The sequence below is a fragment of the Pongo abelii genome, chromosome 1 (genome assembly GCF_028885655.2).
Source record: "Pongo abelii isolate AG06213 chromosome 1, NHGRI_mPonAbe1-v2.0_pri, whole genome shotgun sequence".
Lineage (NCBI taxonomy): Eukaryota > Metazoa > Chordata > Mammalia > Primates > Hominidae > Pongo > Pongo abelii.
In genome coordinates this window covers 204,922,364-204,938,833 of record NC_071985.2, presented here as the reverse complement: position 1 = coordinate 204,938,833, position 16,470 = coordinate 204,922,364, and the positions used below count along the sequence as shown (strand labels likewise).

The following is a 16,470-nucleotide window of genomic DNA, read 5'->3' as shown; positions in this document are numbered from 1 at the left end:
ACCCTCAGAGAGCTTATAGCCCCATCTATCCAACTGTTTTGTTTTGTTTTCTTAAGTATAGGAATAGAGAGAGTATATCTTAATTAATATTTAATTTCTTTACTATTTAACTTTTATGATATTAAATATCTCATTTTTAAATTAAAATTAAATAATATTTAATGTTAAATATGTTTATTTAGTGTTTAATTTAATATTTTTATTGGAGGAAAATGACTATTCTTTGTAGTGAGAACTATGACAAATTGAGAGAATGACAAATTGAGGCAATTATCCCAAGCACCTATGCTGCTGAAGGGGCCACATAATTGGGTGCCCACTCAGGGAAGCATCTAGTATTCCAAAGCTTATTCCCTTTTTTCAGGAATGGCCCAATAAGAAATCATTTTGAGTTAAAATAATTTTGAATTTAACATTGTAGAGATTTGCCTAAGTATCTAGGTAGTGTCTCTTTTTTACCCTCTGTCTTATCCTTCTTGTGCCAGAGGACACTTTGATGTTCTGGAAAGGAATAGCTGATGTAGGGCTGATGGAAGAGGTTGTCTGCAATATACAGAAGGAAATAGAGGAGCTGCTCAGGGGAGTTCAGCAGCGGCTCATCCAGGCTCCCTTCCAAGTCACAGGTAAGTGCACTAATCCTAACAGTAGCAGTCATTTATTGAATACTCACGTCCGTAGGCAGGTCCTGTAAGCCTTGCAAAAACCCTGATGTTAGGTATTATTATCTTAATTTTACAGATAAGGAAACTAAGGCTCATATAAGTTAAGTCACTTGTCTAAGGTTCATAACTAGGTTTTGAACTCAGATCTGGCCATGCTTTTCCACAGGTAATTTTTGTCTTTATAAATGGTGCCAGTAGTCTGGGCAACATAGTGAGATGCTTTGTCTCCACAAAAAACTTTTTTTTTTTTTTTTTTTTTGAGACGGAGTCTTGCTCTATCGCCTAGGCTGGAGTGCAGTGGCGCAATCTCAGCTCACTGCGACCTCCGCCTCCTGGGTTTTAAGCAATTCTCTCTGCCTCAGCCTCCTGAGTAGCTGGGATTACAGCCGCCCACCACCACATCCGGCTAATTTTTGTATTTGTAGTAGAGACAGGGTTTTGCCATGTTGGCCAGGCTGGTCTTGAACTCCTGACATCAGGTGATCCCGCCGCCTCGGCCTCCCAAAGTGCTGGGATTACAGGCATGAGCCACTGCTCCCGGCCTACAAAAAACTTTTTAAAAATTAGTCAGGTATGGTTGGTAGTGGGTGCCTGTAGTCCCAGCTACTTGGGAGGCTGAGGCTTAGGAGAATCACTTGAGCCCAGCAGTTTGATGCTGCAGTGAGCTATGATCATATGACTGTACTCCAGCCTGGGTGACAGAGCAAGACCCTGTCTCAAAAAAAAAAAAAAAAAAACAGGCCAGGTGTGGTAGCTCACGCCTGTAATCCCAGTACATTAGGAGACCGAGACCAGTGGATTACTTGAGGTCAGGAGTTCGAGACCAGCCTGGCCAACATAGTGAAAACCTGTCTCTACTAAAAATACAAAAAAAAAAAAAAAATTAGCTGGGTATAGTGCACATCTGTAATCCCAGCTACTTGAGAGGCTGTGGCACGAGAATTGCTGAACCCAAGAGGTGGAGGTTTGCAGTGAGCCAAGGTTACACCACTGCCCACCAGTCTGGGTGATAGAGAACAAGACTCCATCTCAAAAAAAAAAACTGACAGAAAGCATCCTCTGTCTTGCGATATATGTATTTTCTTGTTTTTTTTTTTTTTTTTCTGAGACAGAGTTTCACTCAGTCACCCAGGCTGGAGTGCAGTGGCGTGATCTCAGCTAACTGCAACCTCCACCTCCTGAGTTCAAGTGATTCTCTTGCCTTAGACTCCTGAGTAGCTGGGATTACAGGCGCATGCCACCACACCCGGCTAATTTTTTGTATTTTTAGTAGAGATGAGGTTTCACCATGTTGGCCAAGCTGGTCTCAAACTCCTGACCTTGGGTGATCCGCCCGCCTCGGCCTCCCAAAGTGCTGGGATTATAGGCATGAGCCACCGCGCCCAGCCTATATATGTATTTTCAGACTCTGTATACACTCATTATGTGTGTATGTCCACTATGTGTATATATAGAGAAAGAGTCTGAAAATTGGAGAAATCCACTTGCTTTTAGATTATTCTCATATCGGGCCGGGCGCGGTGGCTCACGCCTGTAATCCCAGCACTTTGGGAGGCCGAGGCAGGCGGATCACGAGGTCAGGAGATCGAGACCATCCTGGCTAACACGGTGAAACCCTGTCTCTACTAAAAATACAGAAAATTAGCCGGGTGCGGTGGCGGACGCCTGTAGTCTCAGCTACTCAAGAGGCTTAGGCAGGAGAATGGCGTGAACCTGGGAGGCAGAACTTGCAGTGAGTAGAGATAGTGCCACTGCAGTCTGGCCCAAGCGGAAGAGTGAGAGACTCCGTCTCAAAAAAATAAATAAATAAATAAATAAATAAAGATTATTCTCGTATCCTATTAATTTAAGGCTTTCTGAACTTGTGTTCACTTATAGCTGTTTCTGAATACTTTCAGGGTGCTGCTGTGCAGAATGTAAAAGGATATTCTAATCTAATAGAAATGGGGTTATGGGCCAGGCGTTGTGGCTCACGCCTGTAATCCCAGCACTTTGGGAGGCTAAGGCAGGTGGATCACCTGAGATCAGGAAGTCAAGACCAGTCTGGCCAGCATGGTGAAACCCTGTCTCTACAAAAATACAAAAATTAGTGAGGCATGATGGCAGGTGCCTGTAATCCCAGCTACTCAGGAGGCTGAGGTGGGAGAATCGCTTGAACCCGGCAGGTGGAGGTGGCAGTGAGTGGAGATCACACCATTGCGCTCCAGCCTGGGTGACAGAGCGAGAGTCCGTCTCAAAAAAAAAAAAAAAAAGAAAAGAAATGGGATTGTGATGAGATGAGACCTTGTGTATTCAGTGAATTCTTATTTATTTATTTAGAGACAGAGTCTCACTCTGTTGCCCAGGCTGGAGTGCAGTGGCGTGATCTTGGCTCACTGCAACCTCCACCTCCCAAGTTCAAGCGATTCTCCTGTCTCAGCCGCCTGACTAGCTGGGATTACAGGCACATACCACTATGCCCGGCTAGGTTTTTTGTATTTTTAGTAGAGATGGGGTTTCACCATGTTGGCCAGGCTCGTCCTGAACTCCTGACCTCAGGTAATCCACCTGTCTTGGCCTCCAAAAGTGCTGGGATTACAGGCGTGAGCCACCGTGCCTGGCCTCCAGATTTGTTTTTTTTTTTTTTTTTTTTTTTTTTTTTGAGACAGAGTCTTGCTGTCTCCCAGGCTGGAGTGCAGCGATGCGATCTCGGCTCACTGCAAGCTCCACCCCCCAGGTTCACAGCATTCTCCTGTCTCAGCCTCCCGAATAGCTGGGACTACAGGTGCCAGCCACCACGCCTGGCTAATTTTTTATATTTTTGGTAGAGACGGGGTTTCACTGTGTTAGCCAGCATGATCTAGATCTCCTGACCTCGTGATCTGCCTGCCTCGGCCTCCCAAAGTGCTGGGATTACAGGCGCAAGCCACTGTGCCTGGCCAGATTTGTATTTTTAAGAGATTGTTCTGGTTGCTGTGTGGAGAGTAGACTTTTATGGGGAAAGAGTAGAAACAAGACCAGTTGGGAAGCTCTTAAAGGAATTAGTCCAAGCAAGAGATAATGTATCATGGATTAGAGTGGGTAGCGGTAAACTTAGGAAGAAGTGATTAGATTGAGAATGTGTTTTGAATGTCGAACTGCCAAGTCTTGGTGATGGATTTGAGGCAGGATGAAAGAGAAAGAAAGATACCGGGATGATTCACACATTTTTGGCCTGAGCTGTGAGTGGTGATGCCATTTACTGAGATGAAGGCCACTGGGAGAGGAACAGGTTTAGAGAGGAAATCAAAATTAGTTTTACCTCTTAAATTGAGATGACTATTAGACCATCAAATAGAGATGTCACTCATCTACACAGAAGTATGAATGTGGAATACAGGAAAGAGGTCAGGGTTGGAGATGTACATGTGGGAGTGCTCAGCATGTGTGTGTTATTTCAAACCATGGGACCAAGTGAGGTGACTCTGGAAGGGAATGTAGGTGAGGTTGTCCAAGTTAAGGAAGCAATTAACACAAATACTGACAATTTTTTTTTTTTTGGAGACAGACAGGGTCTTGCTCTGTTGTCCAGGCTAGAGTGCAGTGATGCAGTCACAGCTCACTGCAGCCTCAACCACCTGGGCTCAATTGATCCTTCTGCCTCAGTCTGCCAAGTAGCTGGGACTACAGGCACATACCACCACACCTGGCTAATATTTGTAGTTTTTGTAGAGACAGGGTTTTGCCATATTGCCCAGGCTGGTCTCAAACTCCTGTGCTCAAGCAATCCACCTGGCTCAGCCTCCCAAAGTGCTGGGATTATAGGCGTGAGCCACCACACCTCGCTCTGTCACCCAGGCTGGAGTGCAGTGGTGCAATCTCAGCTTACTGCAAGCTCCACCTCCCAGGTTCACACCATTCTCCTGCCTCAGCCTCCTGAGTAGCTGGTACTACAGGTGCCTGCCACCACGCCCGGCTAATTTTTCATATTTTTAGTAGAGGCGGGGTTTCACTGTGTTAGCCAGGATGGTCTCAATCTCCTGACCTCGTGATCCACCCACCTCGGCCTCCCAAAGTGCTGGGATTACAGGCGTGAGCCACCGTGCCTGGCCCAATTTTGTTTTTTTGAGACAGAGTTTCGCTGTTGTTTCCCAGGCTGGAGCGCAGTGGTGCAATCTTGGCTCACTGCAACCTCTGCTTCGCGGGTTCAAGAAATCCTCCTGCCTCAGACTCCCAAATTGCTGGGACTATAGGCGTGCACCGCCACACCCGGCCAATTTTTTGTATTTTTTTGTATTTAGTAGCAACGGGGTTTCACCATATTGGTCAGGCTGGTGATCCACCCACCTCGGCCTCCCAAAGGGCTGGGATTACAGAGGGGAGCCACCGCGCCCAGCACTTTGGGAGGCTGAAGCAGGTGAATCACTTGAGGTCAGGAGTTCGAGATCAGCCTGGGCAACATGGTGAAATCCCGTCTCTAATAAAAATACAAAAATTAGGCCGGTCGAGGTGGCTCACGCCTGTAATCCCAGCACTTTGGGAGGCCGAGGCGGGCAGATCACGAGGTCAGGAGATCGAGACCATCTTGGCTAACATGGTGAAACCCTATCTCTTCTAAAAAATGCAAAAAAAATTAGCCAGGCATGGTGGCGGGGGCCTGTAATCCCAGCTACTGAGGAGGCTGAGGCAGAATGGTGTGAGCCCGGGAGATGGAGCTTGCAGTGAGCCGAGATTGCGCCACTGCACTCCAGCCTGGGTGACAGAGCAAGACTCCATCTCAGAAAAAAAAAATACAAAAATTAGCCAGGCATGGTGGCGTGCACCTGTAATCCCAGCTACTCAGGAGGCTGAGGCAGTCAAATCGCTTGAACCTGGGAGGCAGAGCTTGCAGGGAGCCAAGATTGCGTCACTGCACTCCAGCCTGGGTGACAGAGTGAGACTCCATCTCAAAAAAATAATAATAATAAAAATAATAATCTTGCATGCCCAATCCCCATGTTTGACACTTAAAATATATTTCTAATCTTCATGTCTATTTTGCAGAGTAAGTGTTATTAATCCCATTCATTTTAGATGAGAAAAGTGAAGAATGAATTGATTTACCAAAGGTTGCACATATGGGAAATAGCAAAACTGAGATGAACGTTAACTCTGTCTAGTACAGGGACCATGTTTTCAAAACCTAAAGTCAGAACTATAAACAGATGCAAGATATTAAAAAAAAAATTTTTTTTGAGATGGAATCTGGCCCTGTCTCCCAGGCTGGAGTGCAGTGGCACGATCTTGGTTCACTGCAATGTCTGCCTCCTGGGTTCAAGTAATTCTTCTGCCTCAGCTGCTTCCCATGTAGCTGGGATTACAGGCACATGCCACCACACCCAGCTAATTTTTTTTATTATTTATTTATTTATGATTATTATTTTTTTTTTACCCAGCTAATTTTTGTATTTTTGTTAGAGACTAGGATTACAAATGTGAGCCACTGCTCCTGGCCTTAAAATTTTTTCAATTTCCTGGCCGGGTGCGGTGGCTAGTGCCTGTAATCCCAGCACTTTAGAAGGCTGAGGTGGGTGGATCAAAAGGTCAGGAGTTCGAGACCAGCCTGGCCAATGTGGTGAAACCCCATCTCTACTAAAACTACAAAAATTAGGCAGGCGTGGTGGCAGGCGCCTGTAGTCCCAGTTACTCGGGAGGCTGAGGCAGGATAATCGCTTGAACCCAGGAGGTGGAGGTTGCAATGAGCCGAGATTGTGCCACTGCACTCCAGCCTGGGGGACAGAGCAAGACTCTGTCTCCAAAAAAAGGAAAAAAAATTGTTTCAAATTTATGTAAGTAGAGACAGGGGTCTCACTATGTTGCCCAGGCTGGTCTTGAGCTCCTGGCCTCAAGCAGTCCTCCCACCTTGGCCTCCCAAAGTGTTGGGATTACAGGCATGTGCCACCATGCCCAGCCTGATCTTTGTATTTACTTATATGGAAAGATTTACAAAAATATAACAATCAAACCAGTATTCATTATACATGTAATAAATCTTTGTTAAAAATGTGTTAAAATGCAGTTAGGAGAGTCCCATAATTTCTGGTTGTTTCATATTTATAAACAGCACAATGGAGAGTGGTGGAACATATCTGTTTTAACTGGACAGGCATGTCTTTTGTTTTAAATAGATGCTGCTGTTCTCAACAATGTAGCACACACATTTGGCCTAATGGACACAGTCAAGAAGGTTTTAGATAACAGAAGGAACCAAGTAGAGCAGGGAGAAGAACAGTTTCTCTATACTCTGACAGGTATGTATAACTTATCTCTCTTCTTTGGTGATATCATGCTAATATTCTTGTCTTCCCATTTTCTTGTTGACTTTTGTTGGGGTAACTTTTTTTTTTTTTTAATAGTATCAGATTTTGCTTTTAAAAATAAAAAAAAGCCGCAGGTGAGGTAGATTGATGAGAAACAAAAGAAGCACAAAGGAAAAAAAGAAGGAAGCTGACATCATAGTCCCCCTTCTGTATCTTGTGGAGGATTAAGATGTCTCTTAGATTGCTCCATTAATTCAATAACATTGGTGGCAGAAGACACAAACTGGTCTTTGTCTTTTTTACATTATTGATACTGCATCTTTTGGTAGATATAAATTTAGCACTTTCTTCGTTATTTGTGGTAATCAGAAATTTTGTGTAATCCCAGCACTTTGGGGGACTGAGGCAGACAGATCACGAGGTCAAGAGATTGAGACAATCCTGGCCAACATGGTGAAACCCTGTCTCTACTAGAAATACAAAAATTACCTGGATGTGGTGGCGCGTGCCTGTAGTCCCAGCTGCTCGGGAGGCTGAGGCAGGAGAAGGGTGTGAACCCGGGAGGCGGAGGTTTCAGTGAGCCAAAATAGTGCCATTGTACTCCATCCTGAGCAACAAGAATGAGACTCTGTCTCAAAAAAAAAAAAAAAAAGAAAAAACCTTTAAACCATCAGAAAACTGGTTTTTGTTAGAAATACAGGCTTTTGGTCCCTTGTGTTTATTATTTTTTCAGATATTTTTAATCATTGTATACATAAAGTTTTGTTTTCTGCTTTTTTTCATCATGACATATTTTTCTTTTTGTTTGTTTGTTTTTGAGACAGGGTCTCACTCTGTCACTGAGGCTGGAGTGCAGTGGCACAATCACAGCTCACTGCAACTTTGACCTTCCCCGAGCTCAGGTGACCCTCCCACCTCAGCCTCCTGAATAGCTGGGACTACAGGCCTGTACCACCATGCCCAGCTGTTTTGTATTTTTGGTAGAGATGGAGTTTTACCACATTGCCCAGGCTGGTCTCAAACTCCTGGACTCAAGTTATCCACCCAACTCAGCCTCCCAAAGTGCTGGGATTATTAGTGTGAGCCATTGTGCTCAGCCCTATTAATATTTTTCAAGTTGCTACTCAGTATTATACCCGGACTTTCTTCTAGGGATGACATTTATTTATTTATTTATTTTATTTTTGTTTTTTGAGACGGAGTTTCACTCTTGTTGCCCAGGCTGGAGTGCAGTGACGTAATCTCGGCTCACTGCAACCTCTGCCTGCTGGGTTCAAGCGATTCTTCTGCCTCAGTCACCTGAGTAGCTGGGATTACAGGCATGCGCCACCACGCCCGGCTAATTTTGTATTTTTAATGGAGACGGGGTTTCACCATGTTGGTCAGGCTGGTCTCAAACTCCCGACCTCAGGTGATCTGCCTGCCTCGGCCTCCCAAAATGCTGGGATTACAGGCGTGAGCCACCACGCCCAGCCTTATTTATTTATTTATTTATTTAGAGACAGAGTTTCGCTCTTGTTGCCTGGGCTGGAGTGCAATGGTGCAATCTCAGCTAACTGCAACCTCCACTTCCCAAGTTCAAGCGATTCTCCTGCCTTAGACTCCCAACTAGCTGGGATTACAGGCATGCGGTACCACGCCTGGCTAATTTTGTATTTTTAGTAGAGACGGAGTTTTTCCATGTTGGTCAGGCTGGTCTGAACTCCTGACCTCAGGTGCTCCACCTGCCTCGGCCTCCCAAAGTGCTGGGATTACAGGCGTGAGCCAGTGTGCCTGGCCGCTCTTGGTGTTTTATAGTATAAGTCATTGGAAAAACCAAAGTGTTTTTCCTACGCTCATACACTCAGTACAGAACAGAACACTTCTGTGATCAGATGTGTAGGGGTTTTTCTGCATATACCGAGCAATCAGCTCTCCAGTGGACACTGACTGGGTATTATATAATTCAGTTCAATTCTGATACTATCCCCCTGGAGATAGCATCAGATCACACAGGTAAGGCTCAGTCCCAAAAGACTGCCTCCCATTCAGCCCCAGGTTGTGACCTGTGCTTTTTTTTTCTTTTTTTTGATTAATTGTTGAAGGCAAACTGCAAATGACCTGTGCTTCTGACCAACTGGCTATAAATTGGGGTTCCCACAATCACCTTCTTGCATTTGATTAATTTGCTAAGGTGGCTCACAGAACTCAGAGAAGTAGTTACTCAATGTTTATTGGGTTTATTATAAAGGTTATTACAGAGGATACAGATGAATAACCAGATGGAAGAGATGCATGGGACAAGGTGGGAAGGAGAGTGGGACTTCCATGCACTCTGTAGTCACGCCACTGTCAGGAACCTCCAACAATCTGAAGCTCTCTGAACCCTGTACTTCTGAGGTTTTATGGAGGCTTCGTTACATAGGTATGATTGATTACCTCATTGGCCATTGGTAATCAACCTACAGCCTCTCTCCACTCCTTGGAGGTTGGTGGGGAGGGCTGAAAGTCCTAGTCTTTAATCATGTCTGGATCTTTCTGGTGACCAGCCCCCGTCTTGAATCTATCTAAGGATTCCCAGATACCAGTCATCTCATTAAGATATAAAGACATTTAGGCCGGGCACAGTGGCTCACGCCTGTAATCCCAGCACTTTGGGAGGCCAAGGTGGGCGGTTCATGAGGTCAAGAGATTGAAATCATCCTGGCCAACATGGTGAAACCCCATCTCTACTAAAAATACAAATATTAGCTGGGTATGGTGGTGCATGCCTGTAATCCCATCTACTTGGGAGGCTGAGGCAGGAGAATCGCTTGAACCCTGGAGGCGGAGGTTGCAGTGAGCCAAGATCATGCCATCGCACTCCAGCCTGGCGATAGAGTGAGACTGTGTCTCAAAAAAAAAAAAAAAAAGATATAAAGACATTTACCACTCTGGGCCGGGCATGGTGGCTCACGCCTGTAATCCCAGCAATTTGGGAGGCCTAGGCGGGCGGATCACGAGGTCAGGAGATTGAGACCATCCTGGCTAACACGGTGAAACCCTGTCTCTACTAAAATACAAAAAAAAAAAAAATTAGCCGGGCGCGGTGGCGGGCGCCTGTAGTCCCAGCTACTCAGGAGGCTGAGGCAAGAGAATCGCTTGAACCTGGGAAGCAGAGCTTGCAGTGAACCAAGATCGCACCACTGCACTGCAGCCTGGGCGACAGAGCGAGACTCCATCTCAGAAAAAAAAAAAAGACATTTACCGTTCTGGAGATCCATGTGTTTTAGGAGCTGTGTGCCAGGATCCAGGAGTAGAGACTAAATATGTATTTCTTATTATATCACAATATCACGCATAGGGAGCAAAGTGTACTACAAGTGTAACTGATTCTTTCTTGGATGCTTATCAGGTACTAAGTAATAGGTTCCATTGTAGAAGCTAACTTACCAGTGGTCACCTAAGGTTGGACTGGTCACTTGGGAGAGGGATAGTGATAGGCGTACTGTAATGCAAAAGCAACCAAGTTGACCATTGTCCTGGCCCAATCTTCATAACCTTAAATTAGTCACTTTCCCTCTCTGGATCCCTGTCAAAATGAATTTGTTTGAGCTCTTAAGACCTCTTTTAGTTCTGTAATTTTTAGGGACTTCTTCTGTAACTTTCTGTAGACCTTCCTAGGCAATAATTGTAAACTGTGGCTATTTGAGTCACCAGCAAAGGAGTTTTCCAGTCAATGCAGCAAGGCAGTCTTACCTTGAAGGATAGTTCGAAAATCGCTGTTTTTTGGTGTGGCCATTGTAGCTCCTTTGTAGGTCCATGAGAGTTCCAAGGGACTGTGCCAGCTGGGCGCACTGGCTTATGCCTGTAATCCCAACACTTTGGGAAGGTGAGGTGGTGGATCGCTTGAGGCCAGAAGTTCGAGGCTATAGTGCGCAATGATAGCACCTGTGAATAGCCACTACCCTCCAGCCTAGGCAACATAACAAGACTCTGCCCCCGAAATAAACACAAGAAAGAAAACAGTATCACAACTTTCCTGAGGCTACTTCATAACAAAACCAGACAGAGACACCAGGTCTCCTGACTGTCAGTTTAATGCTCCCAAGATTTTACTTCCCTCTACACAAAGTCTTTTCTTTTTTTCCATAGACTTGGAACGCCAGTTGGAGGAGCAGAAGAAGCAAGCCCAGGATCACAGGCTGAAATCTCAGACAGTTCAAAATGTGGTACTGATGCCTGTGAGCACTCCTAAGCCTCCAAAAAGGCCCCGGCTCCAGCGGCCAGCCTCCACCACTGTCTTGAGCCCTTCTCCTCCTGTCCAGCAGCCTCAGTTCACAGTCATCTCACCCATCACCATCACCCCAGTGGGTCAGTCATTTTCCATGGGCAATATTCCAGTGGCCACCCTCAGCCAGGGCTCCAGTCCTGTGACTGTCCACACACTGCCTTCTGGCCCTCAGCTCTTCCGCTATGCCACAGTGGTCTCCTCTGCCAAGAGCAGCTCACCAGACACAGTGACCATCCACCCTTCATCTAGCTTGGCACTGCTGAGCTCTACTGCCATGCAGGATGGGAGTACACTGGGCAACATGACCACCATGGTTAGCCCTGTGGAATTGGTGGCCATGGAGTCCGGCCTAACCTCGGCAATTCAGGCTGTTGAAAGCACCTCAGAGGATGGGCAGACCATCATTGAGATTGATCCAGCCCCAGACCCAGAAGCTGAAGATACTGAGGGCAAAGCAGTCATCTTGGAGACAGAGCTGAGGACTGAGGAGAAAGTTGTGGCTGAGATGGAAGAACACCAGCATCAAGTTCACAATGTGGAGATTGTGGTCTTAGAGGATTAACTGGGGATCTCAGGGCCAGGAGTTATGTTTTGATTTGGAATTTTAATTATTTGTTTATTTTTATCATTGTCCCACTCATTTCCACATAGGACCCTTTTTTTTAAAAAAAACAAAATCTTATTGTTGTAACTGAAAATGTTGGGTTCTTCCCACTCCCTCATTGAAAAATGGACAAAACAAGCTGCCCTTCCAGAAGTTGAGAGTAGGTCATTCAATGTCCTAATCATCTTACACCAAGAAAGTAATTTCTTTTAGGGGAATTGTCAAGATAACGAGTAACCCTGTCCAGAAAGCCATTTCCAGGCTCGTCTGTGTGTGTAGGCATGTGGTTTTATTCTTGTAAAGATGCATTGACCAAACTCTGGAACACAGATCTGACACTGGAAGGCAACCCAATCGCATGTGGATGCTGAAGGGCACTTTATTTTATATCCTGAAAAGGGCCTACAGAGGTCAGTACAAAACTCTCAAACAAAAGGAAGTTGACTCTGCTTTGAGGGGAAGGTGGCATGCCAGCACTAGCTTAAAAAGGGAAGTGCTAGCCGGGCGTGGTGGCTCACGCCTGTAATCCCAGCACTTTGGGAGGCCGAGGCGGGCGGATCACGAGGTCAGGAGTTTGAGACCAGCCTGGCCAACGTGGTGAAACCCCGTATCTACTAAAAATACAAAAAAAAATTAGCCGGGTGTGGTGGCGGGAGCCTGTAATCCCAGCTATTCGGGAGGCCAAGGCAGGAGAATTGCTTGAACCTGGGAAGGCAGAGGTTGCAGTGAGCCAAGATCGCACCACTGCACTCCAGCCTGGGCAACAAGAGCGAGACTCCGTCTCAGAAAAAAAAAAAAAAAAAAAAAGAAGTGCTTTGGCAAGTATGGGGCAGGGAAACCATCTTACTTCCAGAGGTGCAACTGACGCCTCTGGAGATCTCCAAAAGTTAGTACCGTGAGTGCCATTTTGAGAAGAGGGTGGTAATAAGTGGAAGGTACATCTCCACAGAGGAAGTGGCAGCAGTGGCCTGTGGTTTTGCAGAAATGGAAAGCCAAGGCCGGGTGCGGTGGCTCATGCCTGTAATCCCAGCACTTTGGGAGGCCGAGGCGGGTGAATCACCTGATGTCAGGAGTTTGAGGCCAGCCTGGCCAACATGGTGAAACCCCGTCTCTACTAAAAATACAAAAAAAAAAATTAGCTGGGCATGGTGGCGGGCGCCTGTGATCCCAGCTACTTGGGAGGCTGAGGCAGGAGAATTGCTTGAACCTGGGAGGCGGAGGTTGCAGTGAGCTGAGATCATGCCATTGCACTCTAGCCTGGGCGAGAAGAGCGAAACTCCTTCTCAAAAAAAAAAAGAAAAGAAAGAAATGGAAAGCCAAGGATGCTGCGGCTGTGCTTTGGGGTTCAAGGTAATAGCTTACCTTGTTCCACACTTTGTCAAAGCACTCACCCTCCTAAACTAGTACCAGTCCATTCATTTGAAACTGTGCGATGTGATGTAAATTGCTCTGGTTCTTGGACTGTGGCTGTCACAGGGATGGGGCTCCAAGGCCATCATTTTCATTGCATGGATCCAAGAGCAGGGAGTTCCTCAATCAAACCAGCTGCCATTTTTGGTGGGGCCATTTTTTTGGCTTTGGAACCAAAAGCAGCCACTCATTTGGTGCTTCCTCTTGTTCTGCCCTCCATCCCTCAACTCTTAATGGCATCTGTCTCCTAGAACCCACGCTCTTCAGCTTTTTGGCTGATTTGGAGAACAGTGACAGGTGCCTGCCTGCCTTCATCCCCTTTTAGATTCATTTATACCACAGATGTTTCTGTGAGATACTGAGATCATAAAAAGCTTTAGGCTTGGCAAAGGACTCAACACCCCCAGGCTTTCCTGAGGCACCGACTAGATGTCTCTTGAGTGAGCTGGACTCCCTGGGAAAGAAGCATTGTCTGCAACATTATATTATAGGAAATGTACCAGGAATGTCAATAATAATGTCTTGGGGGGGGTTATTTTGTTTTGTTTTGTTTTTAATGTTGTTTGTATATTTAGAGCTGGGCCATTTTCCGTGCTGTGATTTCTTCTCTTTGACCCTCTTCAGTGTTTGGGGCAAGAGTGGACCCTGGTTTTTATTTCTTTTATTGCATTGTTTACTGCACTAGGAAAAATATAGGGATACAGGGAAACTACAGACAAATTAAAGGAAAAATAGGTCAAAAAAGAAAGCACACACCTTAAGAGTGGGAGGAATATTTTTATTAAAAACAAAACTTTGACCTGTAGTTTTTTTTTTCTTTTTTATTTTTAAGAAGGCACCTATCAGAAGCCATGTTTCTTCCAACAGATGTTGGAAACCCCATCGAGCAAGTAAAAGTTGCATTCTCCATCCCTCAGATGGCTGTATGTAGTCAAAGAAACCCTGTAACATGGGAAGGTTACTCTTTTTTTTTTTTCTTTTTGAGATGGAGTCTCGCTCTGTAGCCCAGGCTGGAGTGCAATGGTGTGATCTCAGCTCACTGCAACCTCCGCCTCCTTGGTTCAAGTGATTCTCCTGCCTCAGCCTCCTGAGTAGCTGGGATTACAGGCTCCCAGCACCACGCCCGGGTAATTTTTGTATTTTTAGTAGAGACGGGGTTTCGCCATGTTGGCCAGGCTGGTCTCGAACTCCTGGCCTCAAACGATCCACCCGCCTCGGCCTCCCAAAGTGTTGGGATTACAGGCATGAGCCACTGCACCCAGCCTGAAGGTGACTCTTAAGAATGAGATTTATGAACTCCATACAGTTGTAGATTTTAGTTTTTAAATAGCCTGGGGTTTTATTTTTCTTTTCAAAATATCTAATAGACTTAGCAATCAATTTAGAACAAATATTTGGCCCTTAATATATCTTTAGTGAGGGAAGTAGCTTTTATTTCCTGCTTGTTTAGGTTTTCTGTTGCTACATAAACAAAAACAAAATTGCTATCTAAGACTGAATCTACTTGAATCTAGGAAGGCACATCTCATCCCTATTGTGGTTTTTAGGGACACTTTTCTCTTTCCCAGAGATGAGAGGACCAATTCAGGACAGAAGAGCCCTCGTGAATACCAACATGCTAGCTCAGGTTCCCTTCTTTCCTCCATCAGAGCTATTGGTAGGGTTTTAAGGTAGTGTGTGCATCATGCTTCCAAAGTCAAGAGATTTCCTCAAACAGCCTGTTTACTAGATGAATTTTCCAGCTGGTGAAATACATGAGCTTTGTTATTTTCCTGGTCTTCCAATAGCCTGTCATTATTGTTAGATATTATGGCACCTGTTGTTGAATGTGGGTTCCCTTACAGCCCTGGTCTAGATGATCCTAGATGGGGTGAGACATATGCAAGCCATTGGTATGTGCATAAGCAGTTGCAATGAACCTTAGGCTGACTTGGTAGTAGGCATTTATCTTTCTGTTCATGCATTGAATAAACATTTTTAAGAACCATCTATGTGCCAGGCTTTGTGCTAGGCACTGACAGTAGAGAGATGAAGACATAGTCCTTGCACTTAAGGAATTCATACTGCAGATGTCTGGAGTTAAGAAATACATATTTCAGCCAGGCACGGTGGCTCACACCTAGAATCCAAGCACTTTCAGAAGCTGAGGCAGAATTGCTTGAGGCCAAGAGTTTAAGACTAGCCTGGTCAACATAGCCAGACCCCATCTCTTCAAAAAAATGTAAAAATTAGTCAAGTCTTGTGGCTCACACTTGTAGACAAAATTACTCAGGATGCTGAGGCAAGAGTATTTTGCTTGGGCCTAGGAGTTCAAGGCTGTGGTGAGCTATGACTATGCCACTGTACTCTAGCCTAGGCAACAGAGCAACACCCCCAGCTCAGAAAACCAGAACTACACATTTCATTATAATTGTTTTCTTTTGTAATCCTATGTATTTTATTTTATGCATTGGAAAACATTGTTTAAGAATTGGTTCATAGGTTTCAGCAGACTGCCAAAGGCACAAACAAGCGGCTCTCCTCTACTGAGGTACTGAAACAGATCCTACTGGGTAAGTGCTGTGTGTGATAGGGCTATTGGCTAGGAGCTGAGAGAACAAAGCATGAAGTGCCTAACCCAGCTTAGGGGTGTAGAGGTGGGGTCAGCAAATAAGGGAGATCTTCCTGGAGAAGGCATATACCTAAGCTGATTTAGGAGAGACCACTTTTGGCTAGGTTTATTGTACTACTTGATTTTCAAGTAATTGGGCTTATTTATTCTAGAGAAAAAGTCTTCAGTCTCTTGCTGCTTCTGCCTGCAAAGCAAGGCAGAGTCAGCAACACGGGCAGTCTCTCCACTGGAGAACGCTGAGTCATGCATGGGCTTCTCCAAGTTTCCATCAGATGGGATCCAGTGCAGGACTGGAGTCTAGCTGGCAAAGGGTAAATGCCCCCAAGCCTTCCTGCCATATGGTTTCCACGAAGGCCTGAGAGTCAACTGTACAACTGTCTTGTCTTGGCCATGTCCCTGTTTGGTCCCTGCCTTGTTCTCTTCCCTTTCTCAATTTCCAAGCTCCACCCACTCCTAAAAACACCAGTCATTCTGAAGTAAAAAATGGACAATAAACATGAATATTCAAGATTCAAAGCCACTTCATATGAAGGTTCTTTCGCACCTCTGTCCTTATTAGGGAAGGAAGACCAATGTTAATCCAAACATCTGGAAAATTAATATTCAGTTCAGATGGTTCTGACACCCACTAGTGGTAGCATTTTATCCCATTTCTTGAAAGGCATTAAAGGTAG

The 16,470-nt window shown here is 45.3% G+C and overlaps 1 protein-coding gene across 8 annotated transcripts in view; it reads left to right on the top strand.

Moving 5' to 3' along the window:
* GMEB1 (glucocorticoid modulatory element binding protein 1) overlaps positions 1–15,172 on the top strand; it is a 49,587-nt gene extending 34,415 nt beyond the window's left edge. For 6 of the 8 annotated variants that reach the window (XM_024235438.3, XM_024235432.3, XM_063713877.1 and 3 more), the window contains 3 exons: positions 486–623; positions 6,788–6,910; positions 11,033–15,172. In XM_024235438.3, the coding sequence (XP_024091206.1) occupies positions 486–623; positions 6,788–6,910; positions 11,033–11,733 (962 nt within the window). In that variant the 3' untranslated portion in view covers positions 11,734–15,172. The remainder of the gene's footprint in view (positions 1–485; positions 624–6,787; positions 6,911–11,032) is intronic. The other 2 variants (XM_063713880.1, XM_054538764.2) reach the window with 1 other exon arrangement.
* The last annotated feature ends 1,298 nt before the right edge of the window (positions 15,173–16,470 follow it).